We start from the raw sequence: 27,722 nt of genomic DNA, 5'->3' as shown, positions 1-27,722 counted from the left end.
ACTGTTGTTCTTTTCAAATATTTGTTTGTGGCACAGACCAGTGTCGGAACTTGTGGGTGGTAAGTTCAGGAGCAAAATTATAATTTGGGCAGCTCTCCTCCACCCCAACCTGGAGGATACTGGGCTCCAAATCACAGCAGTAGATCTCCAGACCATCAACGCATTTTGGGCTCTCAAAAGCCCTTTTTCAAGGTGTGGAGGTAAAAACAAAATGGGACGGTATTTATACCCAAACAACATCACATGACTACAATGGCAAATCCTAAAACCATGACTGGATTTCTCTGCATAAAATACAAAAAAAATGCAGAAAATGACAAACGTACTCAAATACATACATAAAACTAACTAATCCCAAATGTAAAAACAAACGGTGTGTGAAAATGTGAAAATAACACAAAACACGAAAAGTGGCCAACGCATATGCCTAGGTTTTACACATGTAGCAGTGCCAATCATTATGATATTACTGGTAACTGTAAGGGAGGGACATGCTTGATTATGACTACATGACAGTTTCATTATATAAATGTGGAGTTAGAGAGAGATGAAAGACTGAGTATAACATATTGTTACAAACAGGAAATTTACTCCTACAGATCTATATTTTTGGCACTGAATTATAAAGGAAAAATTACAACAGAATGAAAGGAGCCTGCCATCATTCCACAAATTACATATGTGACTTTAAAAAACATCAGCTACAGTATATGGGTAGTCATGACCAAAATCCCCAGACATAGCAAATGACAATAAATGTCAATGCTGTAACGTGAATATTTGATTGCAAAAATACATGGTCTGCAATATTTATTATTATTTATTTATTTGCAGTTTCTTATATAGCGCAGCAGATTCCGTTGCGCTTTACAATAGTAAACAGTGATAAAACAAACTGGGTAACAACAGACAGACATGGAGGTAGGAGGGCCCTGCTGCAAGCTTACAATCTATGATACATGCTGGCTACAATCTGTACAACTGGCATATTCCAGCAATGACACTGTAGATGCTACAACAGTAAAGAAATAACAGATTATGGATCTATTCAGAATGTTATATAGTGTTAACTTTATACACTATTATTATGCAATCATAAAAAAACTTTCATTCCTTATAAAGCAGGGGTGTGGAACCTCAGGCCCGGGGGCCGTATGCGGCCCCTGTAGCCGGTCTGAGAGGCCCTCCCTCCCACCCGCCTGACTAATTTGCCGGGAGTCAAGTACAGGGGAATTATCGCAAGATGTCGGTAGTTCTCGCGAGATTCCTCTTAATCAACAGCAGCCGGAGACTGTCAGTCCTATTCAGCGGCAGCCGCTGGAGCGTGGGACTGCTGCACCGGGTCAATTTTTAAGAGAAATTTTTACTTATGGCCCCCGAAGGATTTTTTTCCCCATACAAACGGCCTTTGGCACAAAAAAAGTTCCCCACCCCTGTCCTAAAGGATATGCATACTAAATGAAGAAATACAGGCACATTTATTGTCAATTTGTCATTGAATTAAACAGTTGACTTTAAATTGAACTCTAAACATGCTACAATGCCACAGGGTGAGGGCCATTTCACAAGCAGGTAAACCGGGCTAAAACCACAGCTAATTTTATTTGCCCCTTACTCACTGGCACCCACACTTTTACTCCATCTAATTATCCAGATTCTGACTCCCCAGTGTAGATATTAGGCAGACAGCTTAAGAAGGCATGACGGAACAATGAGGCAGACAGTAAATTATTGACTTTAAATCTACAGGCAATTGCCAAGATAGCCCCAGATCACAGACATTGCAGCCTATTGCATATACTCCATCCACTCTTTTTGGACTGGTATGTTAAAGACTGCCCTGTGGTACCCACCCACCATGGAAACCAGGTCGGAATAAAAAGGCAGCCTCAGTGTACTAGAAGTTATGCTCCTGTTGTGCTGGTCTAGGATCACATGGGTCAATTCTTTTTTAATTCTCTGTGAGCCTACTACTTAATTATTATTATTTATATGGTGCCAGGGATCTGCAGTGCCAAATAACAAAGTACATGAACAAATAAGCAAAACAATGACACAGTTGAATACAATAAAGGACAAGTACATGGTACATATACATAGCTGCATTAGCAGGGGACACTGGAATAAGTATCAGCGTGGCAGAAAACTGCAGGATTTGGTGCCATCAAAGATGGTGTAAGTAAGAGAAGGAAAAGCACATGAGAGAAGAGGGCCCTGCTCATAAGAGGTTACATTATAAAGGGGAGGGGAAGACAAACAGGGGAAACACAGATGTGGTTTAAGGTGAGATTTGGCTGGGTTTGGTGAAGAAGTGGGTCTTGAGAGTCCAAAGTTTTGTAGAGAGGTGGAGAGTCTGAAGGAGAGAGGAAGAGAATCCCAGAGGTAGGGAGCAAATGTGAGTCTTGGAGGCTGGAGTGGGAGAGGGTAATCAGTAGGCAGGAGAGTGCATTAGCAGACCGAAGAGAATGGACAGGGAGGTAAAGGGAGATGAGGTCAAAGATGTAAGAGGGAGAGGAGTTGATGAGAGCTTTGTAAGTGATTGTGAAAGGGAAGGGAAGCCAAATGAAGGGCTTGTAAGAGAGGGAAGGTGGATGTAGTGCGTTTGGTGAGGAAGATGAGTCGGGCTGCAGCACTAAGGATAGATTGAGTGGAGAGAGACATTTGACAGGGATTCCACATTGGATGAGATTAAATTCAGTAATACAGTCTGGAGATAACGAGAGAGTGGATAAGGGTCTTGGTAGAATCCTAAGTGAGAAAAGGTCTGATCCTGAAAATATTTTTGAGATGCAAATGACAGGTTTGTGAGAGGTGCTGTATGTGCGGTTTGAAGAAGAGGGAGGAGTCAATGATTACTTCAGCACTTGGGAGCTAGGGCAGTGGTTCCCAAACTGTGTGCCGTGGCTCCCTGGGGTGCCTCGGGACACTTGCAGGGGTGCCCTGGGTTGGTGGTTAAGGACCAACTCAAATTATTTATGGTTAATTATTTATGAGCAAGACCAGTGCTGGCAGCTGCCAATCATAAAATATGTACAAACAGAAGCAAATCCTGCCCGTTACCACATAACTGACCCTAAGAATCACATATAAACGCAATCTAATTAATTTTTGGGGGGCCTAGGGGTGCCGTGAAAAAAAATCTGTTACTCTAGGGTGCCGTGATTCAAAAAAGATTGGGAACCCCTGAGCTAGGGGATAATAGTAGTGCCATAAATAAATAATGAGATTTTTGGAGGAGAAATTGTGCGTGATGGTGGGAATATTATCAGCTCAGTCTTAGACATGTTAAGAAAATGTTGGTAAATTCAAGAATAGATAACAGAGAGACAGTTGGAGACACAAGTGAGGAGAGCAGGAGAAAGGGGAAAGGATGAAAGATAGATTTAAGTATCATCAGCATAGAGATGATATTGGAAGTCAAAAGAGCTAATAAGTTTACCTAAACAGGACATACAGATGGAGCCTTCTTCAGCTAGCCTTCCCTGGAGAGCGATGGAGAGCCATGGCTCACCAAGGCCTATTATCATCTATTGTTCTCAGCTGCAATACAATACATAGAACAATACAGTAGGGGTTAGCAGAGGATTAAGTCTCTGGCTCACTTAATCCTATTAAAGGGCTAGATGAGCATGGCTCTATCTGTATGAGAAAGTGAGAGGTTTTGGGAGAGTTTTTAAAGCTGCAACCATTTGCATGGCAAAATCAACCTGGTTTTTCAGTGTGAATGATTGGTCCTTTAAAAAAAATGAGAAAACTCTCCCAAAACCCCTCACTTTCTTGTTCCCACACCCTATTACATTTGACGCATAGAGAGAGAGAAAAGGAGAGGACCAATAACAAAACCTTGGGGGACAGTAACTGTTAATGAGCCAGATAAGAGCATTCAAGCTTGGGCCACTATCAGAGGAGCAAAAAACGGATTGGGATAGTTTAGTTGACCATAACCAGGTCGACAAGCATTGGATCGACACCACTAGGTCGACATGCAGCAAGGTTCACATGGGTTAAGGTCAACATGGGTCAAGGTCGACATGGATCTAGGTCGAGATGGGTCTAGGTCGAAATGACATTAGGTCGACATGGGCTAGGTTGACAGTCAAAAGGTGGACATGGGGTTTTTCACAGTTTTTTTATACGAATGTAGACACAGTCGACATGGACACAGTTTGAAGTGCAACGCATCCCCTCACATCGGGCACGGTGCCTAGCTACACTCGGCACACTATTTTATTCTCCCACCACTTCCTAGTGGATGGTAGGGCATGAAATACCGCCTGTCGGCACATGTCGGCTCAAAAAACAGTGGAAAAAACCCATGTCGACCTTTTGACTGTCGACCTAGCCCATGTAGACCTAATGTCATGTCGACCTAGACCCATGTCGACCTTAACCCATGTCGACCTTGCTGCATGTCGACCTAGTGGTGTCGACCCAATGCTTGTCGACCTAGTTACTGTAGACCTAATGACCGTATCCCCAAAAACATTCCAAAAATATACTGGTAGGTCAATTGGCTTCCAACAAAATTAACCCTAGAATGTCTGTGTGTGCGTGTGTCTGTGTGTGCGTGTACATGTGGTAGGGAATATAGATTACAAGCTCCACAGGGGCAGGGACTGATGTGAATGTCGCTCCACGGGGGGGGGGGGGGGGGGGGGGAGAGGGACTGGAGCAGCGTCTCGCTCCACGGGGGTGGGGGGGTGTCGCTGCTCCAAGTGGCCGCCCTCCAGTGCCCGGCGCCCTAGGCAAATGCCTAGTGGTGGCGCCGGCCCTGGTGTGCACTATATAATAAACTGTTAATAAATAAAATTTATCTGTAGATAGATAATCCGTAGATACAGCTAATGCCATAGGTAAAATGTAATGCCATAACCACATAATCACAAGACCATGAGTAAAGTGATCATTTTTATATGACCGACAACACAAATCCACCGTTGGTGACCCCAGCGTTTGGAAAGCTCGGGGAAAGGATGCACCCTAATCACCATCAGCAGCACCTAGAGACACTACTATCCTGCAGGCGTGGGCAGGCAGTGCAGTCCCGGCCCTCCTCTATGTGGGAGGCTGTCGCCGCTGCTGGAAGCAGGTGGGATCAGCTCTGTGTTGCTGCTGCTGCTGCTGGCTGCGAGTCCGGGATCACTTCATACACACTCCACGGAGAACTGGGGGGATCAGTGGGCTGGAGAGCCGGCTAACACTGAGCGCAGGCGGCAAAGGGATGGGAGCGGGCAGCAGCGCAGTCTCCGGGTATTAGAGGCAGCTCAGCTATTATTACTACTACCAGCCTGCTGCTGCTGATGACTGGAGCAAGGAGCCCAATGAGGACTTCAGTAGCAGCTTTTGCCGTATGTGTGAGCTGCTGAGGCTACACACTACTCCGGTGACCGGCTCCTGCCCGACACGCAGACATGGGGTAAGTACAATAACTCCCCCAGGTGTAAGGATAGTCTGCTATCTGTGTGAGAGCTCCAGCATGCCCCTATACATTACACATGTATAATACGGTATATCAGAAGATTGGACTTGTGACATTAAGATCCTATTGCATTTTCATGCTGCAATAATGCATTGCAGGATCTTCTGCTTGGATTGTGATTATTACACCTTCACTTTATATCCCATTATGAATTCAGCTGCCACAAGACACAGCCTTATGTAATAAGAGCACACAGCTTCTGGCTTCATTAGGAATGCTTTCTCCTAGCCATAGTAGAGGTCAATTTGGTCCTAAGTTTCAATGACTTTGTCTTTCTCTTGCTGGTTTTCCATCAGATGTAAAATAATTAATCTCAAGGGTTCTACCATTGTCTCATACGGCAGCTTCTTGATATTACTGAGTAAGCAGTATTGTTATGGCAAAACAATGACTCAGAATTGGAAGTCCTTTTGGGACCCAATTGTTTGTGGCAGTAGTAATAGGGATATTGTAAATCCAGTCAGCAAAGTGACTAGACATGACAAACCTGTAAGAATCATATGGTTCATTAATGCTTTCTCCAGGGTCTTTCTACTTTTTTTCCTGAAATCTTATGACTCATGGACTTTTTCAGAGATGCGTTTTATGCTGTTGATTGCAAGCTTTGTTTCAGATGTATGATCTGCTTTGTTCTGATGTTTTTGCTCTATGACCGCTTGTATGAGGGTTTTGCTGTGTGACATTCCTTCTTCCAAACACCAGAAAGTGCATAAAAGACATAGCAAAACTTTTAAATGAAGATTACATAGTGAGTGTATCACACTGTAGAGAGGGTTAAAGCTCACTATGAAAACTTTTTGGAACTGTTCCCTCCCTATTTCCAGACATTTAATGCTCCTATTACTGATTACTGGAAGGTTTCATTCTCCACTTTCTTTGTTCTTGAAGAAGCATCGATGATGTTTGGGATGATTCCTCGCTCTGTTCCAAAGGAAAAAGTTTTTTCTATCATGCATATTTTCAGTTTTTTCTTTTTTTTTTATGCCCTGTGAGTTGATAGATCGCAAAGTAATTGTTTAGTTTTATATTAAAAGGGTTAGCGGTGGTGTGCATTTGTTAAAGATAAGTGGTTTTAACTAGTTGTAAGCGGTTACAAAAAAATGAAACCAGTAAAATAACAGTTTAAAAAATATAAAACACAGATTTTCAAAGAAATTATATATACAACCTAATTTTGGGTACTCTTTACTTAGAAGGGCGCCCACGATTTTGATCGTGGGCATCGTTAGTAAAAAATCTCGGGCATCTCAGGCATTGAATGCACTAAAAAATCGGGTGCGATCAACCGACGAGATGCCCGAGATTTCCCATAGGGAACAATGTTAAATGTCTCAATTGACCCAATTTTCCTGTTCAATGCCTCAATTGACCCGATTTTTCCATTGGAAACAATGTTAAATGGGCCACAGAGGCCAAATAGGCACCCTGAAGTGTATAATGGCCACCCGAATTGTTAACGCCACCCCACGATCAACGTCAACCCGATGCGTGGCGAGCGCAGCGAGCCCGCGAGGGGCGGCGGTACGCGTCCTACGACCTTTTCATACCCCCACTATCCACGTCGGCGTGGAGTTGAGAATAGAAAGTGTGGCGAGCGCAGCGAGCCACCGAGCCCAAAGCGTGGCGAGCGTACGCGGACAGCTGTGAAGCCCGCGAGGGGACGCGGATACCTGTGAAGGTATCCGCGTCCCCTCGCGGGGCTCGCTGCGCTCGCCACGCTTCGGGCTCGGTGGCTCGCTGCGCTCGCCACACTTTCTATTCTCAACTCCACGCCGACGTGGATAGTGGGGGTATGAAAAGGTCGTAGGACGCGTACCGCCGCCCCTCGCGGGCTCGCTGCGCTCGCCACGCTTCGGGTTGACGTTGATCGTGGGTAGGCGTTAACAATTCGGGTGGCCATTATTCACTTCAGGGTGCCTATTTGGCCTCTGTGGCCCATTTAACATTGTTTCCTATGGAAAAATTGGGTCAATTGAGGCATTGAACAGGAAAATCGGGTCAATTGAGACATTTAACATTGTTCCCTATGGGAAATCTCGGGCATCTCGTCTGTCGCATCGCACCTGATTTTTTAGTGCATTCAATGCCCGAGATGGCCGAGATGGGCGCCCTTCTAAGTAAAGAGTACCTAATTTTGTTATCCCCCCCCCTTTTTTTACATGCATATGGACACTTATGATGATAAAGAACCAATAGTGAATAGGCTTGTACTACAGGCATATCCCCCCCCCCCCCTTGAAAAAAGTACATTAGGGAATTGTTTCCTTAGCTGTGAATAATATATTACTTAGCCTCAAGCCAATATCAGATTCCTTCTGAATGTGTGAGGCAGATGATTGTTCACTTCTGTGATCCATGTATTCTTTATGGAGTGATTTTATTATATGTATTGTTTGTTATACATTTTAGTTCAGTAAGACATACCACACCCCTATGCACTATATGAAATGACTAAGAATGACCGCACGTATGTCAGTACCAAACTTAAGTTGTGGCTATATTCTCCAGAGAGAACAGGGGTGATGACGACTAGATATTTCAAGCATGCTTCAAACATCTAACCTAACGATAATGGCGCTTGGGGCCGCATATCGCTATAGGGCATACACAAACATTGATTTGTGCTTAATTTCTAAGCTATCTAGTCAGATGGCTTCGGGAAAAGGCAAAAATTGGCCCATTACTTTTACCACCCCACATTTCACTTCTTCCCCAATCCTTTCACTTCCTTAATATTTCTATGATCGGACACCTTTTCATCCTCGTAGACCGTAAAATACTCATTGATGCAATCATCTGTTATCTGTGTTCTACTCTACTATCCAGCCTTCCATCCTCCTGCCTCTCCTCTCTGTCTGTCCATAACAATGATGCCTACCTCATCCAGGGCCGGATTAAGCCTTCGGGGGACCCGGGGCACTTTAGACAGGGGGGCCTCCTCCCACTTGTCATTACTGGCTGAAAACTGCACGGGAGAATATTACACTGTCAAAACACAGAGTAAAGGCAGCATAAACTTGGTCAATGGGTAACTGCAAGGGGGGGATTAATATAAATATATAAAATACCACATATAAAGCCTGTGTTTGTCACTTTGTACCTTACTCTATAGGAGCCCTGACATGCTCAGTGCTACCTGTAATTAAAAACCCTCCTGTGATGAGGCCGCTGCTGCTGCGTATGGGCCTGAGAAACATATGATGAGCTCCACCAAGCATAGCTCAGCACAAGCCTCTCAGCCTCTGACCTCTTGTGCAAAGTCTCATTGGACTTAAGCTGTGCCCACACGGTGCAATATATGGTACTTGTGTAGTTTCATGGCGCCGTGCGTCTGAGTCCCCTTGCGGGGCTCGCTACGCTCGCCACGCTATCTAAAATCAACTCCATCCCAACATGGATAGTGGGGGTATGAACTATCCATGTTGGCATTGAGTTAGTTTATTTGAGATAGTTTGCCGAGCGTAGAAACCGGAAGTAGCACGGCGCCATGCTGGCGCCGTGAAACTACACAAGTACCCAATATATTGCTCAGTGACTCCTTTTTATCAGCGACCAGAAATGGTCGCTGATGAACAGAAGACTGCCGGGGGAGCTGCAGAGGGAAACAGCTGAGCAAGCTTCTGCGACCAGCGACCATTAGGAGGCTGAACACGGGAGCGTGCACCCGGCGATTTATCGCTGCAGCACAAACAAATGGCTGGCAATATGGTCGCTCAGCAACCGTATTGCCAGCAATATTGCACCATGTGGACACAGCTTTAGTCAACTCCCAGTAATGCAATGCACACTTGTGCAGTCAGTGTGCCTTGGCTCCCGATGCTCAGCACAATTAACAAAACCTTTAGCTAAAAAAAACCCACAGGGGGCCCAGGGGTACTGACCTCCTTTGCCCCCCCTTTAATCCGGCCCTGACCTCATCCCTCACAGAATCCTATTTAAACCCTTCTCCCATTCAGAATGTAAGCTTTCATGAGCAGGGCCAATTTCTTTCACTCAATTAAACCATTTTCTACTCCACACTCCCTACAATGATCCTAAAGGTGCCCATGCACAGATCCGATTTGGCCTGTTTTCACCTGATTCTGATGGATCGGGTGAAAAGTGGCCAAATCGGACCTGTGTTGACATCCTTTCAGATTTGCGGACCTTTGGGCATCGGATCAGAGCTGGAAGATCATATGTGCAGCACGTATGATCTCCGACTTGGCCCGCCTCACTGCAGCGGGGAACGTGGATCACATGCGGTCCTTCTGCATGTGATGTATCTCAGGTGATGCTCCCCTCAGCGACCTGACAATAAGATGCGGACATCTTCAGGGAGCAGGGCATAGTGGCAGCGCTTCATCGGGGGCGGGGGAGGAGGCAGCGCCTGGAGCTACCATGTCTCCTCCCTATAGTGTGAACGGGTCCCGGGTCGCTCAACCCTGATTGCCAGGTTGCTTGACCAGGGATTTCTCAAAAGGCACTTTCACACCGCACAGTGATATGGGTCAACCTGGCAACAATCCGGGTCGGACCTGGGTTATTTGTGCGGTGTGAAAGGGGTATTACAAACCAACCTTGTTCTACTAAGTGTAGTTTTTTTTTTTTCTCTTCTATAAAGATTTTATAAATTGTCCTTTCCCCTTAATAATTATATGTGCTTAATTTTGCAAATATAACCCATAAATTTAAGCTTTTTAAGTGGAAAAACTTCTGCCATCGATTTCCGTTTCAAGCACCTATGGAGCTGGCTGTATGTGTCAGGGAACAAGGGACCATATTTCAGTGGTATAATCTTGCCAACTTAGTACCCTCAGTTACACTCTGTGCATCAGTTACCATACCGCATAGTGACAATGACCCAAAGATAGAAATAGAACAACAGCAGTGCCACTGTTATATTTAACTGTAAGCATTCCTATGCGCATAGACAGCATCTGCATTTCTTCTGTAAATAATCATCCACCCATCAGACATACCTTTCCAGAACACTGCATTTGTGAGGCTGGAAGAGACGGTGTGGTTTTGTGATGTCACAGTTTTGAGGCAGGAAGAGCTGCTATAGTTATCTGATGTCATTTAGTTATTTCACCAATTTTGAGGCTGAGAGAGAGTGTAATGTCACAGTTCTGAGGTGGGGATATGTGATCTGACACTAAGGGAACAGGTACAGTTATATGATGTCACAGTTCTGAGACTGGAAGAGAAGGTGTGGTTATGTGTTATCACAATTCCAACAATGGGAGAGAGGCTATTGTTATGTTCTGAATGGGTCAGCTTCTTTGATGCTACCATTGTGAACATGCAGTTATAAGTGACATCAGTTCTTGAGTAACTTCATTAGTTTTAATTAGTTTTTTGGGCAGTACGGATGGTGTAATGGTTAGCATTACTGCCTCACAGCGCTGAGGTCATGGGTTCGATTCCCACCATGGCACTAACTATGCAGAGTTTGTATATTCTCCCCGTACTTGCATGGGTTTCCTCCGGGTACTCCGGTTTCCTCCTACAACCAAAAAATATACTGGTAGGTTAATTGGCTCCCAACAAAATGAACCCTATAATAGTCTTCATTCTAGCACCCGCTATATTTGAAAACCCATGCAGTTCCTCTTCCCTGCCTGGGGTGTCACTGTCATATGCAAACCAGACCTGTGCTAGAAACACTAGCACAGGTCTGGTTTGCATATCAGTGATGATATACAGATATACAGGGTCCTAGAATGAACACTACTATAATGTCTGAGTGTGCGTGTGCATGTGGTTGGGAATGTAGATTGTAAGCTCCACTGATGTGAAGCTCAGGGACTGATGTGAATTATGGTACTTGTGAGTTATCTGGGCGCCCGATTTCTAAATCGGGTCGGATCGGGCACATCGCATCGCATGCGACCATCGGATGCGATGCGATGACCCGATTTTTCCATAGGAATCAATGTTAAAATGGACTGAGTCCATTTTAACATGGAATTCAATGGGAAAAAGGGGTCCTTTTCATACCCCTACTATCCAAGTGGGCATGGAGTTGGATATAAACCTGTAGCGAGCCACCGAGCCCGAAGCGTGGCGAGCGTAGCGAGCCCCGCGAGGGGACACAGAATACCGTCCCCTCGCGGGGCTCGCTTCGCTCGCCACGCTTCGGGCTCGGTGGCTCGCTACGCTCGCCACAGGTTTATATCCAACTCCATGCCCACTTGGATAGTAGGGGTATGAAAAGGACCCCTTTTTCCCATTGAATTCCATGTTAAAATGGACTCAGTCCATTTTAACATTGATTCCTATGGAAAAATCGGGTCATCGCATCCGATGGTCGCATGCGATGCGATGCGAAATCGCATCGCATCGCATCTGATTGTATGCCTTAACTTAAGGCATACAATCAAAAAATCGGGCGCCCAGATAACTCATAAGTACCTGAATGTTCAACTATACTCTGTAAAGCGCTGCAGCATATGTATGCGCTATATAAGAAACTGTTAATAAATAAATTGTAATAATTCAGAAAACTATGTAGTACAGGTTCAGTTCCTTTATACTAAATGCTCGGGACCAGAAGCATTTTGGATAACGGATTTTTCCGTATTTCAGAATATTTCTATATTTTAATGAGGGATCTTGCATTTATGTTGAATAAAACACCAAACACGTGAAATATATCATTTTTATTTATTTTTTATTTGTGCATGAAACAACGTTTGTGTGCTATCTCAGGTGCTGAATTAGAATGTCAAGCAATCATTGTCTTGTACATACTGTATTTAGTGCCAGTTACAGATCATGTCCCCAGTAGGTTTTTAGCACAAAAAACAAAACCCTACAATCTGGAATATTTGGTTTTCAGAATAGTTTGGATAACGGATGTTTGGATAATCAACCTGTGGCATCATAATTAGTATTTTCAGTATTCATTTTTGGAATACCATAGTAATTTTTGCCTTTGACTAATACAAATGCTAGTATATCTATCCCAAGTGTGGAGGTGTTGACTAATGCTATGACTTTTTTTTATTTTTATTGGCTTCTGTATTCTTCTTGTGACTGAAACATGGCTTGCTTTATCTCTCCTTTAGCATCTCTCTGTGTGTTTTAGTCCTTTCATTAAAACACAAGCCAGAGTTACAGTATTCTGCTAAGCTCTCTGTTGGAATCTGTCATATCCATACAGCAGCTGTGTGCACTATGACAGGGAAGAAGAAGCAAAATTCTCTGATATAAAGTAAACACCTGGCGAAAAACTTTAAATTGATCAAGTTGCAAGAACCATTCTGTGCATGTGTAGAATGGGTCTTGCTGTTTCGCTTGCAGCCCTTAGTCATCTGCAGCATGATTGAGTCGGCGCCCGACACTGTTCTTTAAAACGGGGTGTCGCTGCCATTTTGAAGGTATGACGGGTTCCTACACCCATCCTGCTTAGTGCTGTGTACACACGGTACAATTTGACATTCGATTTTGACTGTATAGTCACAGTCGAATCGGAATCGCATAGACGTCGAATGGAGATAGAACATGTTTTTAAGCTTTCTATGCAGATGCGCGTTCCCGGTCGAAATCAAAAAGCCACATACAGTAGACAGTGCAGCAATGACTATATAGTGCAAATTGAATGTAGATAGCATGAATTGTATGTAAATAGCACATGAGTTAGCAAAGACTGCATAGCAATCAAATCTTATGGTGTATCGCCAGCAAAAGCACTGAAAAAAAACAAAACATACAAATAAATAGGAAGCCACTGATTGGTTGAAAACTCTCTCAGTCTGGAAGTACATTTACTAAGGAGAAAGTCCTAACAGAACTCTCAAGACTGAAAGTGGATATATCAATGGGGCCAGATGAAATACATCCAAGGATACTAAAAGAACTAAAAGATGTGCTGGTAGCGCCATTAACAGATTCATTCAACCAGTCACTAGATACAGGTGCAGTTCCAGAGGACTGGAAAAGAGCAAATGTAGTTCCACTGCACAAAAGCGGAAGCAAAGAAGAAGCAAGTAACTACAGACCGGTGAGCCTTACATCAGTTGTAGGGAATTAATGGAAACACTATTAACCCCTTCACGACATTTGACGTATATATACGTCATGGTCGGGAAGTACTTCCCGACACATGACGTATATATACGTCATGACTTCTAACTGTCACTGCGTCTAGAGACGCAGTGACAGTTAGGTGATGTCTGCTGTCCCTGACAGCAGACATCCCCCCTCGCCGCCCAGGGGGGGCAGGGGTGCCCCCCCCGGTCGGCGATCGCTGTGATTGGCTGTTCAAATCTGAACAGCCATTCACAGCGTTTCCTGTGTTACCGGCGGCTAAGCCGCTCGGTAACACAGGGATTCACTGGTGATCGGTGCTGTCAAGTACAGCACCGATCACCACCGATGTGCAGCCCCCCCTCGAACCCGCCGGGCACTCACCCGGCAGCAGCAGCAGCTCCCCCGGCTCCCCCGGAGCGTCTGGAGCGCACGCAGCGCTGCCCTCCTCCCCCCTCCCCCCCGCAGCAGCAGCAGCATCAAGCTGCAGAAAAAGTAAAAAATTAAATATATGCACTGAAAAAATATATTTTATATATATATATATATATGTGTGTGTGTATGTATATATATATATATATATATATATGTGTGTGTATATACCGCACCGATTACCACCGATCGCCAGCCCCCCCCCCCTCCCACCCGGCAGCCCCCCTCCCTCCCACCCACCCGGCTGCCGCAGCGCCAGCACCCCTCCCACCCCCCCGCCAGCCGCAGCGCCAGCCCCCCTCCCAAAGCTGGTGACTAAAATGGGGTCACTTGTGGGGGGGTTCCACTGTATTGGTGCTTCGGGGGTCTTGCTAATGCGACATAGCACCCACCATTCATTCCACCACCAAAAATCACTCCTTCCCTTCTGAGTCCTGCCATGCACCCAACTGGTATTTTTTGGTCACACGTGAGGCATTGCCGTACTCGGGAGAAATTGGGGCACAGATTTTGGGGTGCTTTGTCTCCTTCATTCCTTGTGAAAATAAAAAATTTTGAGCCAGAACTGCATTTTTCTGTAAAAAATTACATTTTTTTACACAAAAATGCAGATCTGGCTCAAAATTTTTCATTTTCACAAGGAATGAAGGAGACAAAGCACCCCAAAATCTGTGCCCCAATTTCTCCCGAGTACGGCAATGCCTCATGTGTGACCAAAAAATACCAGTTGGGTGCATGGCAGGACTCAGAAGGGAAGGAGTGATTTTTGGATTTTGCAGCACAGATTCTGGTTGAATGACCCCCGAAACACCCATACAGTGGAACCCCCCCACAAGTGACCCCATTTTGCAAACTACACCCTTCAGGGAATTCATCAAGGGGTATAGTGTACATTTCAAACCCCCCGGGGTTTCACCAATTTTGATACAACTGAGCTGTGAAAATGAAAAATTAATTTTTTTCATTTTCACTGCCCAGTTGTACCACAATTGGTGAAACCCCTGGGGGTTTGAAATGTACACTATACCCCTAGATGAATTCCCTGAAGGGTGTAGTTTGCAAAATGGGGTCACTTGTGGGGGGGTACCTAACTTTTAGCATCTTATGGTGCCTAGAAACCTACATGGTGCCTAAAAAATAATCTCATAAAAAGGAGGCTCCAAAATCAAGTAGGTGCTCCTTCTATTATGAAGCCTGTGGTTTGGTCACCGTGCACACTAGGGCCACATATAGGATATTTATTTTTAGTCACATTTCTCTAGTAAAATCTACTGTGTTCCTTAGAAAAATGTATTAAAATTGCAAATCTGCAAAAAAAATGAAATTTTGAAATTTCACCTACACTTTCTTTTAATTCCTGTGAAACACCTAAAGGGTTAACAAACTTCCAAAATGCTGTTTTGAATACTGTGAGGGGTGCAGTTTTTGAAATGGCATCATTTATGGGGGTGTCTCACATACAAGTCACTCAAAGTCACATCATAACTGACCTGGTCCCTAAAAAAATCAGAGTTTGAAATTTTCTTGAAAATTTGAGAATTTGCTATTCATATTTGAAGCCTCCTAGTGTCCAAAAAAATGAAAATGAGGTTGAAATAATGATGGCAACATAAAGTAGACATATGGTCTATGTTAGTTATTCACTATTTTGAGTGGTAAGATTATTTGTCTCACAAGCAGAAAATTTAACATTTTGCAAATCGCAAAATTTTCCATTTTTTTACGACATTTTGGTATTTTTCACAAAAAAACACAGACTGTATCGACGAAAATTTACCACTAACTTGAAGTACAATGTGTCACGAGAAAACAATCTCAAAATCACTGGGATAAGTAAAAGCAAAAAAAAGTTATCCCCACTTAAGTGATACATGCCAGATTTGAAAAAAAGGGCTCTGTCAGGAAGGCAAAAACTGGCTCTGTCATGAAGGGGTTAAAAGAAAGAATAGTGGAATATCTTAAATTAGACAATTTACAGGACAGCATGGTTTTACTGCAGGTAGATCAAGCCAAACAAATCTTATTGACTTTTTTGACGTGACCAAAATAATAGATGAAGGGGGGGCCATAGATGTGGCATATCTAGACTTTAGTAAGGCATTTGACACTGTCCCACATTGCAGACTGCTAAATAAACTTGAAAGTGTGGGATTGGATTATAAAACAATTAAATGGATAAGAACCTGGTTGCAGGATAGGAAACAGACAGTTGTAGTAAATGGAGTGCTTTCTATGGAGGGACATGTTACCAGTGGAGTACCCCAGGGATCTGTACTTGGACCAGTGCTCCTTAATATATTTGATAGTGACATTGGTATTGAAGGGAAAGTATGCCTTTTTGCAGATGACACAAAGATATGCAACAGAGTAGACACACCAGGAGGGGTAAATCAAATGACTGATGATCTAGGTAAACTTGAGAATTGGTCAAGAGCATGGCAACTACAGTTTAATGCTAAAAAATGCAAAATGATGCACTTGGGACTCAAAAACCCAAAGGCTCAATATAGTATCAAGGGTACTATAATAGAAACTACTGAGGAAGAAAGGGATATAGGAGTCACTATTTCAAGTGACTTAAAGGCAGGAAAGCAATGTAGCAAAGCAATGAGGAAGGCTAGGCAGATGCTTGGTTGCATATGGAGAGAAATCAGTAGCAGAAAAAAAGAAGTAATAATGCCACTTTATAGGTCATTGGTACGGCCTCATCTGGACTACTGTGTCCAGTTCTGGAGACCATATCTTCAGAAGGCTATAAATGCATTAGAGAGTGTACAAAGAAGGGCAACTAAAATGGTGCATGGCCTACATCACAAAACTTACCTGGAAAGACTAAAAGATCTTAACATGTATAGTTTGGAGCAGAGAAGGGAAAGGGTGGAAATTATAGAAATCTTCAAATATTTCAAGGGTTTTAACATAGTACAGGAGGGAAATTTTCTTCAAAGGAAAAGAAGTAATAGAACACGATGACATGTACTGAACTGGAGGGAGGTAGGTTCAGGGCAAATGTTAGAAAAAAATTACTTCACAGAAAGGGAAGTGGATAAGTGGAATAGCCTCCCATCAGAGGTGGTAGAGGCTAAGACAGTAGAACAATTTAAACATGCTTGGGATAGACATATGAATATCCTTACAAAGAAATAAGGATCAAAATGGGTTGAGATTAGCTGAAGGATAAAAAAAGGGGCAGACTAGATGGGCCAAGTGGTTCTTATCTGCCGTCAAATTCTATGTTTCAATCAGCCATTCTTTTACTGCTCCCGCTGGCGCTGCCTGGCAGCGGCTTCCCCTGCCTGGCACACTTGTTCCCCGCGCCACCTCCCCTGCTCCCTCCGCCCGGCTATCTGGTCGCGAGCATCCCCCTCTGCTGCTGTCCCCTGGTCCCCTCACCGGTGTCTGCCAGCCCCATGCTCCCTCCGCCTGCAGCTCCCCGGGAGTTGCATGTGATAAATTGCATGCAAATTTATCACATGCAAAACTTGGCACGTGAAAATCTTGGTTGCATGACAGAAAACAGAATTGTAGTAAATGGAGTGCAGTCACAGGAGGGAAAGGTTACCAGTGGAGTATGCCAGAGATCTGTACTTGGACCAGTGCTTTTAATATCTTTATTGGAGACAATGCAAATGTAATTAAGGGTAATGACACAAAGGTATGCAACAGGGTAGACACACCGGGAGGGTTAAAACAAATGATTGATGATCCCCAGTAGGGAATGGTCAAGAGCATGGCAACTACAGTTTAATGCCAGAAAATGCAAAATCATGCACTTGGGTCTCAAAAATCCAAAGACCAAATATAGTATAAATGGCACTATAATGCAAGCTACTGAGGAGGAGCGGGATCTAGGTGTCACTATTTCAGGTGACTTAAAGGCAGGTAGGCAATGTAACAAAGCAATAAAGAAGGCAAGTCAGATGCTTGGTTGCATAGGAAGAGAAATCAGCAGTAGAAAAAAGAAATAATGCCACTGTATAGGTCATTGGTACAACCTCATCTAGAGTATTGTGTTCAGTTCTGGAGGCCATATCTCCAGAAGGATATAAATACATTAGAGACTATACAAAGAAGAACAACTAAAATGGTGCATGGCCTGCATCACAAAACTTACCCAGAAAGACTAAAATATCTTAATATGTATAGTTTAGAGCAGAGAAGGGAAAGAGGGGACATGATAGAAACTTTCAAATATATCAAGGGTTTTAACAAGGTACAGGTGGGAGACCACCTTTACAGGAAGACGAGCAACAGAACACGGGGACATGCACTGAAACTAGGGGAAGATTCAGGGGAAATTTGAGGAAAAATTACTTTACAGAAAGGGTAGTGGATAAGTGGAATAGCGTCCCATCAGAGGTGGTAGAGGCAAATACAGTAGTACAATTTAAACATGCTTGGGATAGGCATTTTGATGCCCTTACAAAGCAATAAGGATCAAATATGGTTTGAGGTAACATGTTTAAAAAAGGGGCAGACTAGATGGGCCAAGTGGTTCTTATCTGCCATCAAATTCTATGTGGTGGTGGTGGTGGTGGTGGTTGTGATGATGATAATAATAATAACAAAGGGTCACCTGGTTACTAATACGGTTTATGATACTATCCAGTGCCTCTGTAGAGATTCTCTTCTCCGCATGTCACTGGGTAAATATTTGTATTTTGTTTCATATCTGCATGGGGTGGCCAAAACCGTTCCTCAAGATCTGCCAATGGTCCACATTTTCCAAATCACCTAGCTGGCGCACAGCTGTAGTCATTACTAACTGTCATATTTTTCAAAGCTGTGGCATTCATTCCTACTATAGATCCACAGGGTGTCTGAAAAACATAACCTGTTGGTTGACCTTCAGGGCAGGTTTGGCCACCCCTTATATATGCAATGCAGGAGCGATTACAGCTATCTTGTGCTCAACTCTGCACTGGCCCCTTCATCCCGAGTACACTGGATACTCCTCTGATAACATAGTTTGTGCTGCTGTGAGCATTTTGGTGATCTGATAGACTACTGGTTGTTCTGTTCCAGACATCTTAAGAACAGGTACCCTTTATACCATAAAAAGGTCAAGAATGATGATAAAAATATATTTGACCCAAGCAATTAATTTATTAACGTTGATAAAAGACGTACAAGCAAACACGGAAATCACCTTTTAATATTTCTTTCCTGAGAATCACTGCTATTCTTGTTATGTCTTGTGTTTTATGTCTTGTAGTTGCAGTGCATCTGTCCTGTTCTGTCCAGTAAATTATTTTAGTTGCTCATATAAACTACATACATCGAAATTTACATTTGCTTAGTTATGTAACACATGGTTGAACATTGAGGAGTCAAATGTTAAAGGTTATGACCTGTGAATCCTATATAACTATATATAGAGGAGGAAGACTATTTAAACTAATGTGGAGGTTTTTATAACCTTTATGAATTCTAAAGTATATTTACAACTGCTATATAAAAAGTAAGTAAAACTACCAGGTTTTCTTTTAACCAAATAGCAGGAAAGCTATTGCAATAAAATACGAGCAATTGCAATTTTAACACCGTAACACACTGAAAAGTATTGCTCTAGTGTATAGTAATGGCTCTATTACAATAGCTGGGCTGCTGAGTTGCGAGAAATCAGAAAATAGATGTTTATGCTTTAAAAATAGCCACCTTGAGATTTATAAGCATTTCACTTGCATGTGTCATTTACTTAAATTGCCGTCCCCGTAACCATAATTAATATACTGCAGAGTGCAGATTTGAGTTTTTATGAATGAACTCCTTGTCCGCAGCCTTGACTGTTGCAGGCTTGTTTATATAATCGAGCTGTAAACATCAGTTATTCTTGTGCTCTATTTATTGGCCACAGTGACATTTTCTTGGGACTATTATTTTTATGGATGGTATTTTCGTTTTGCTGATAGCCCCTCCAACTTGTCAGTGTGTTTTAGCCTTTATGTCCGCTAAACAAATTGCATACCAACCCTAGTTTGAATTTCTTTTTGTCTTTGTTGAATATACTTCTATATGTATGTTTTTAAACACAGTTCATACAATCACACTTCATTTAGCAGCTGAACGTCTAGACGTTGGGCTTGCCGGCAGTCCAATAGCATTCAGCACACTGACCTTGTCTGTGACTGATTCAGAGAAATACGTAAACCTTGTGGTTGACATATTATTGGAGATGGATTTACCTACATCTCCATTAATTGTGGGATGTTGCTTCTGTGCATGTACGGAATACTTCCCATGAGATCGCACGCAGTGCTGCCATTGTTTCCAGAAAACTGGCATGTCATTCTTTCTGGGAGTGGCAAGGCCAGAGCCTGTATCTCTTGAAGCAGATTTACTGGCCTCACAAGTGGACAGGAGACACCCATTCTGAGTAAGCTAAATCTTACCAGATGACTAATACTGCCATTATGTCATTGCAGTGTTGGATCTGCATAGCCACCAGGTGGCATCTTTTTTCCTTAATACGCCTCCTTTGGGCATAAAAATATTATTGAACAGTAGGTGAGTCCAAAGATGCCAAATGGTCATTCTATTTAGTAAAAGGCAAACTATGCTGATAACCTCTATGGGAGGAATTTAAGAGATTTGCAAAATGACGGCCACCAGATAGCGCCCGACGGAGCAGTTAAAGTATTGTTCCATTAAGTCATACATAGCCACTGGCACTGACATTACTGTTGTGATGTTCCGGAAAATGCCCCATACTGTATATGACACCTATGTAAAAAAAAATCTGGAGTGGTGTACCTTTTTGAGTTTTCAACTAAGGTTGACAAGTTCAATTGTGTCTCTTTCATCATATATATATGTATGTATGTGTGTGTTGCAATACAGATGGTGTAATGGTTAGCATTACTGCCTCACAGCACTGAGGTCATGGGTTCAATTCTCACCATGGCTCTAACTGTGCGGAGTTTGTCTATTCTCCCCGTACTTGCGTGGGTTTCCTCCGGGTACTCCGGTTTCCTCCCACAATCCAAAAATATACTGGTAGGTCAATTGGCTCCAAACTAAATTAATCCTAGAATGTGTGTGTGTGTGTGCGTGTACATGTGGTAGGGAATATAGATTGTAAGCTCTTTTGGGGGACAGAGAAAGAGTGTCTTTTGCTGGTGCACCAAAAAGAATGAGACTAATAAAACATGACTTATGATGATTGATTATTTAAAATAGTTGTAAAATAAAACCAAACATACAAACAATTGACAACATGTAGTGGTTAAAAAGGATGAAATCCTCACCTAGTGGGACCCCACTATATAATGTCCCCATCTTTATTGATCAATGTTATATGGCGCAAACACAAAATGAATGAACAGTAGGGGGATTAGATAATTCCTCCCTTTTATGGGATGGTACTCTAATAGTCATTAACAACAGTAATCATGGATGACTTGTAGAGTATTAAGTAACTGATAATTAGTGTGTTATACTTCAGTGTTAGAGCATATGATTAAACATGCAATCAGGGAGAATAGCCATAGGGCTTCCTATGCAGATGTGGTCTGGGCCGTATATGGGTAGCGATCCCGCTTCAGCACAGCCGCTCACTGCTGAAGCGGCTGTTCTTTCTAGTGTGTGGGCACCATTAGTCTGTGGAGGGGGAGCATAAGGTTAGTGGTCAGGGTTAGGCACAAGAGGAGGGGATAGGGGTTGGTAAAATATTGACTAGAACTCTGCTCCATCACACACCTGCTTTGGAACTCCTGAACATGTGACTGATCGATTTTTCGACCAAGTCCTACTTTCTCATGTGAGCACAGTGAACATGACTGTCAACATACCATACCCAGACAAGAGAATATAAAGAGGCTCTAACTGAAATAATGGGTTTAAAACAAATGTGATGATTATACAGCAAAGTGAAACACCATTACAAAGAGAAGTATATAGCGACTTTGGGGGAGATGTAATACATTTTGGAGATAAAGTACCAACAAATCTGCCTAATTGATATTTAAGGCTGTGACAAAAGGTGGTACTTTCTCTCCTATTAATCCCTCTTCTATGTGCTTTCAATGTGTCATTTTATTATGTGTGAAGTTAAAAATGATTTTACTAGGATTATACGTGCTTATTGTTACATTCCGGAATACCCATTTTTACGGTTGCTTATGAATACATGACTATTTAGTGAATTATACTTGGCTTTGTATTAGTGCAGTTTGCTTCCACCCACACTCCGTGTATACTTTATACTGCTATTTGTAAATCTCAGTATTTTCTGTGTGTGTGTGTGTGTGTGTGTTACATTTTCACATCACTGGTAATGTTTTGACATATCAAGCATTTATGTTGAAATGTTTGGGTATGTATCCATGTACTGTCATTTGTGACTAATGTCTAATGTTACAGGGTAACAGCAATTGTTATAGTGCAGCCATGGTATCTGTTTGGTAGCCCACAATCTATCGTATCTATTTCAAATAACGAAGGATTATCACTAAAGTGATTTAGGTTGCATATGACATGTCGGTGGTCCGAATACCAACAGTTCCCGGAGAGAATCATAACCCTATCCGTAGCCTCATCCTCGGCCTCAACCATTCCCTTCCACAGCCCAACCCTAACCATCCTCTCTTGCAACCTAACGCTATACTCACTTTTGGGATTCATATGCATTGTCAGGAATCTGCTGGTGGGATTTCCCTGTCATGTTCCCAAATTTTTAATGTACTACTCTTTGCCAGACGTACAGTAGGAGACTTGCTAAATGCAGACTTCCCTCAGCACTATAACATGTCCCTCTCTGCAGAGAGGATACTAATATTAGTGAAGCAGGCATAGTGCAAATGTATGTTTTAATCAGTATGTGATGGATTTTAGAAGGAAAGGGGGACAAAGACATTTATACCCCTTTTACACCAAAAACCCTGGTCCGACCCTGGTCTTTGAACGCTGGAGTTTCCAGGGTCTGACCCTGCCTTATACTGCATTTACACAGCACTTCGACCTGGGTCGGACCAGGGTCTGCACCATTTACACTGGACCTGGGTCAGCCCTGCCTTGTCATTACAAATGGCCTGCAGCAGCAGCACCACATCACCCCCTGCACATCATCACCCCCCCCCCCCTGCAGCATCACATCAATCCCCCCCTGCACATCATCACCCCCCCTAGCAGCAGCAGCACCCCCCCACCTGTACATTATCACCCCCCTGCAACATCAAATCACCCCCCCCCCCCCTGCACATCATCACCCCCCTGAAGCAGCATCAAATCACACACCCCCTGAAGCAGCATCACCCCCTGCACCTTATGACCCCCCTGCAGCATCAAATCACAGGCTGCTGAGGGGGGAGACGGAGGGGATGCTCCCCGCTGCTGTAACTCCCCCCTGCAGCCGCGGGGCCGGGAGTGGAGGCAGCGGGAATCAGCAGTGCAGGTGGGCAGGGGACATTATCACCTGTAGAATCATATCATCACCCGCCCAGCGCGGGGTCCAGCCTCCAGGCAGCGGGGTCCGGCAGTGCAGGCGGGGGATCCATTCAGCGTATACGAAGTTGCCGGCGGGGTCCCCCCAGTGTATGGGAACTAGTAGCGGCAGTTCCCAGCCGCCGCAGGGACGCTCGCTGGTTACTTCCCATACGCTGGAGGGACCCCGCCGGCAACTTCGTATACGCTGAATGGATCCCCCGCCTGTACTGCCGGACCCCGCTGCCTGGAGGCTGGACCCCGCGCTGGGGGGGTGATGATATGATTCTACAGGTGATGATGTCCCCTGCCCACCTGCACTGCTGATTCCCGCTGCCTCCACTCCCGGCCCCGCGGCTGCAGGGGGGAGTTACAGCAGCGGGGAGCATCCCCTCCATCTCCCCCCCTCAGCAGCCTGACAGTTCACCCCAGGCCCTTAGCAGCCGCAGACACCCCTCTCCTCCTGCAGCAGCTGGGGACAGCTTCCCCAGCGCTGCATGCCGTGCACGGACCCGCTGCGGGTGCCTGGACCCGCAGCGGGAACATTTACACCGGCCTCTACACGGGTCCTAACCGTGTTCTACCCAGGTCAGGACCTGGGTAGAGGACCCGTGTAAATGGACACGGCTTGACCCCATTTACACCGCCGAAGGTCCGGGTCTGACACGCCACTGACCCGGATTTTTCAGCGGTGTAAAAGGGGTATTAGATTTATAGGACCTACACACACACACCAATGTAGGGGCATTTTCTAAGCAACTTTGCTTAGTCTGGCAAAGTCGTTTAGCAAATGCCCCTACATCGGTGTGTGTGTGTGTATATGGGCTATAGCGACAGCAATGCGCGCCCACGTCGCTGCCTGAGATTGATGAGTAGTGTTTATCAATCTCGGCATCGCCAGTGTTCTCTCACCGGAGAACACTGGCGCTATCCGCTCGCTCAGCACACAGAGCTGACTGCTCGCTCTGTGTGTTGGCTGTCAGCTCTGTGTGCTGAGCAATAGCATCGCTGCACTGCCCGACCTAACGTAGCAAGGTCGCCCCACACACATCGCTTTGTATGTAGGGCCCATTAGGGGTCAACAGCTAGAACAAACAACAACCACAACACACACTCACATCAATGCACACACTTTATATGCAATGTGTGCAGCCTGTGTGTAACCAAGAACCTACTCTGATCGCGGCTGGAGCGGACATCACACACCCTCCCTGAAAATGCTTGGGCAGTTCCGTGACACTCGCAGAAACTGGCTGGTTCCCACCCCAAAACGCAGGCTTCCTGTCAATCAACTTGCAAATAGCTTAAGCTGGAGTTTGTCGCAGCATGGCCGCACGCATGCACGCTGTGATACGTTTGCATGTGCAGTTGATCGATAATCAGCCCAGCAATCCGGTCTGAATAACCCCCTTAGGCAGCAGTTGGAGTTCTCTGGTAATGGCAGGATATTTCTGAAAATCATTCCAGAAGAAAAGCAGATCATTCTTTTACATAGTTGCCAATTGCTTTTACTTTCTTAACAAAGTAATCTAGACATTTTAGGTGAGATTTAATAGGATGAGAGATTTGGGAGCTATCAGACGATCCGGGAGAGTAGTATGTGATGAACAAGATACAATGGGTGAGATTTAATAGGATGAGAGATTCAGAAATTGAGAGATTTGGTGAGAAATCTCCAGTTTTTTTTAAAGCGGCAATCATTTACACTTCAAAAGCAAACTGGTTTTGCAGTGTAAATGATTGCCGCTTTAAAAAAACTGGAGATTTCTCACCAAATCTCTCAATTTCTGAATCTCTCATCCTATTAAATATCACCCATTGTATCTTGTTCATCACATACTACTCTCCCGGATCGTCTGATAGCTCCCAAAAATTGGTCAGTTTATCTCATACTTATAAGAGTAGCGAAACTTCCCAGATACGGCTAGGCTGCAATTACACAATTCTCTGCACCTTGCCCCTTGCACGTCCCTTGCACCTCCATCCTCTACCTCCCCATCCAGTAATAGCAGTTTATAAGAAATATAAGCAGAGGTGAACAGTAATAATATTGCAATTTTGTCTAGAACATTTTTTGTGCTTGCTACCCAATGCATAAATCGTACACTTTTTTTTATTTGCCTGTGTAATATTACAGCATAGAATACCTCCCAATGGGGCAGATTTATTAAGCTCGATGAAGTCATAGTGTCTGGTTTTTATCACCAGCCAATCGGTTTGTAACTGTGAAGTTACAGGCTTGGTTTGAAAAATGACAGGTAGGAGCTGATTGGCCGGTGATAAAAAACCAGACACTTTATCACTTCACCAAGCTTAATAAATCCACTCCAATGTTTGATATGGATTTTCCTGAATCAGTAGGTCATGCATCTGGTTAGGTGTTTTTTTTTTCAAAACTAAAACAATACTTTTACCCCCACCCCACCCCACGCGTCAGATACTGAAAAAAGAAAGGAATTCAGGACAGAGAAGAAATAAGGTAGAGAGGTATAGAAGTGGGGGCCCATCTGCACCAGAGGAGGATTTGAAAATTGGCTAACAAGAGGCAGCTCAGAAAGCAATCGAATTGGCAATTCAATCGGCAAAGACACTTGCTTGGACTACCATGGATTTTGTTTGTCTTTGGAAGTGATAACGCTTTCACTCAGGGGTAGATGTAATAAGGGAAGATAAGTGGCCCATGGCAACCAATCAGCACTGAAGTAACATATATAATTTGCATAATAGAAAATTATACAGAGCAGCTGATTGGTTGACATGGGCCATTTCTGCTCTTGTTCACTTCTCCCTTATCACTGCTTCATACATCTACCCCACTTGCTTACTATCTTTTGATCCCCCTAGCCCAGGGCTGGGCAATTGCGGCCCTCCAGATGTTGATGAACTACACATCCCAGGATGCTTTGCATCAGTTTTGCTATGTGGCCATGCTGAAACTGATGCAAGGCATGCTGGGATGTGTAGTTCATCAACATCTGGAGGGCCGCAATTGCCCTGCCCTAGCCCAATGGCCATTGCATCCTCAGTCCTCACTCACCCACCCACCACTTACTCTCTGGGCAGTATTCAATGCCGCTTGCAATGGCCGGCGAGGGGGTTGAACAGCGAGGATCGCAGAGAATCAGCGATCCTCGCTGTTTTACCCCCTCTCCGGCCGCTCGCAGTATTCAACGTTCCAGGGGAATCCTCGCCATCACAGGACGGCGAGGATTCCCCCAAACAGCGAGACCTATGGCTAATGTAGGGACCCCTCTGTATTTAGCCGCGAGTCTCGCTGCTTCTGCAGCCGCATACGCCAATTCCCCCTCGCTCAAAAAACGGAGCGAGGGGGAATTGGCGTATGAGGGGGGTGAGTTGAATACTGAAGCCCTGCTCGCTGTCACCACTCGCTCACGGCATTGAATAGACCCCTCTGTCTCTCACTCACTCTGTCAATCTAACCTCACAACAGAAAACCTGCTGGTAACTTGTGAAGTAAGCAAAAATATCACTTGTATGTGTCTGATATCTTTGGGTCATCTCCTGCTGTAACAGCTTGAATTCAGCAGTAAGACTAATCAGTATGGAAAATATATTATGTTCTATTCCCCGAAGATGAGTAAGTGGTATTATTATAATATAATTGTTTTATTTTCTTGGAATAAACACATGTTGCTGACTAGTTTATCTGCTCCTTCGGAACAAATGAAGGTCTGATGGCGTTGAATTTGTGTGTCCCACAGAATATGATTCTCGTGATGTGGAGATCTAAAAAATAATAATAATAAACAAAGTGTAAGGTGGTATGGAAACAAGGGTGTTTTTGGGGTAAAAACACTCTGTGGGAAGACTCGTACCAAAACTCACTAAATAGTGGTGTATTATAGGTGTATAAAGGTATCTTTAAGGGTCCACCCGTGCAAACAGCGTAAGACACAATACAATGATGATGGACAATATCCGGAATGCGTACCGTACTCACTGTATAGACAGGAGTTTTATCGCATATCAAGGTATCTTTGCCGACACAAAAACTTATCCAGAAATAACTATATCCAATAGCCAAGGTGGGTGCCTACCATACTCGCTGAAGATATAGGTAGGATAAACACGTAGCGGTTTCTTTAAAGGACAGGTCTCCCTTTCTCCAATGGAGCCCTCAACCTCATGTAGAGAGGTGTATATATATGCAAAAAGAGGAGGAGGACCGGTCTCCTCTTCTTTTTGCATATATATATACACCACTATTTAGTGAGTTTTGGTACGAGTCTTCCAAAAGAGTGTTTTTTTTCCCCGAAAACCTAGTTTCCATACCACCTTACACTTTATTATTATTATTTTTCATATCTCCACATCACGAGAAACCTATTCCGTGGGACACACGAGTTCAGCGCCATCA

The 27,722-nt window shown here is 44.0% G+C and overlaps 1 protein-coding gene across 1 annotated transcript in view; it reads left to right on the top strand.

Annotated features, from left to right (window-relative positions):
- Positions 1-5,017: 5,017 nt before the first annotated feature.
- Positions 5,018-27,722, top strand: part of HOMER2 (homer scaffold protein 2) — a 120,760-nt gene continuing 98,055 nt past the window's right edge. The window contains exon 1 of the mRNA XM_083183996.1: positions 5,018-5,416. Coding sequence (XP_083040122.1) covers positions 5,412-5,416 — 5 coding nt within the window. The 5' untranslated portion in view covers positions 5,018-5,411. The remainder of the gene's footprint in view (positions 5,417-27,722) is intronic.

Source organism: Crinia signifera, chromosome 4 (genome assembly GCF_055691185.1).
Source record: "Crinia signifera chromosome 4, ASM5569118v1, whole genome shotgun sequence".
Lineage (NCBI taxonomy): Eukaryota > Metazoa > Chordata > Amphibia > Anura > Myobatrachidae > Crinia > Crinia signifera.
Note: the sequence above shows the minus strand (reverse complement) of the source record. Positions and strands in the feature narration are given on the sequence as shown.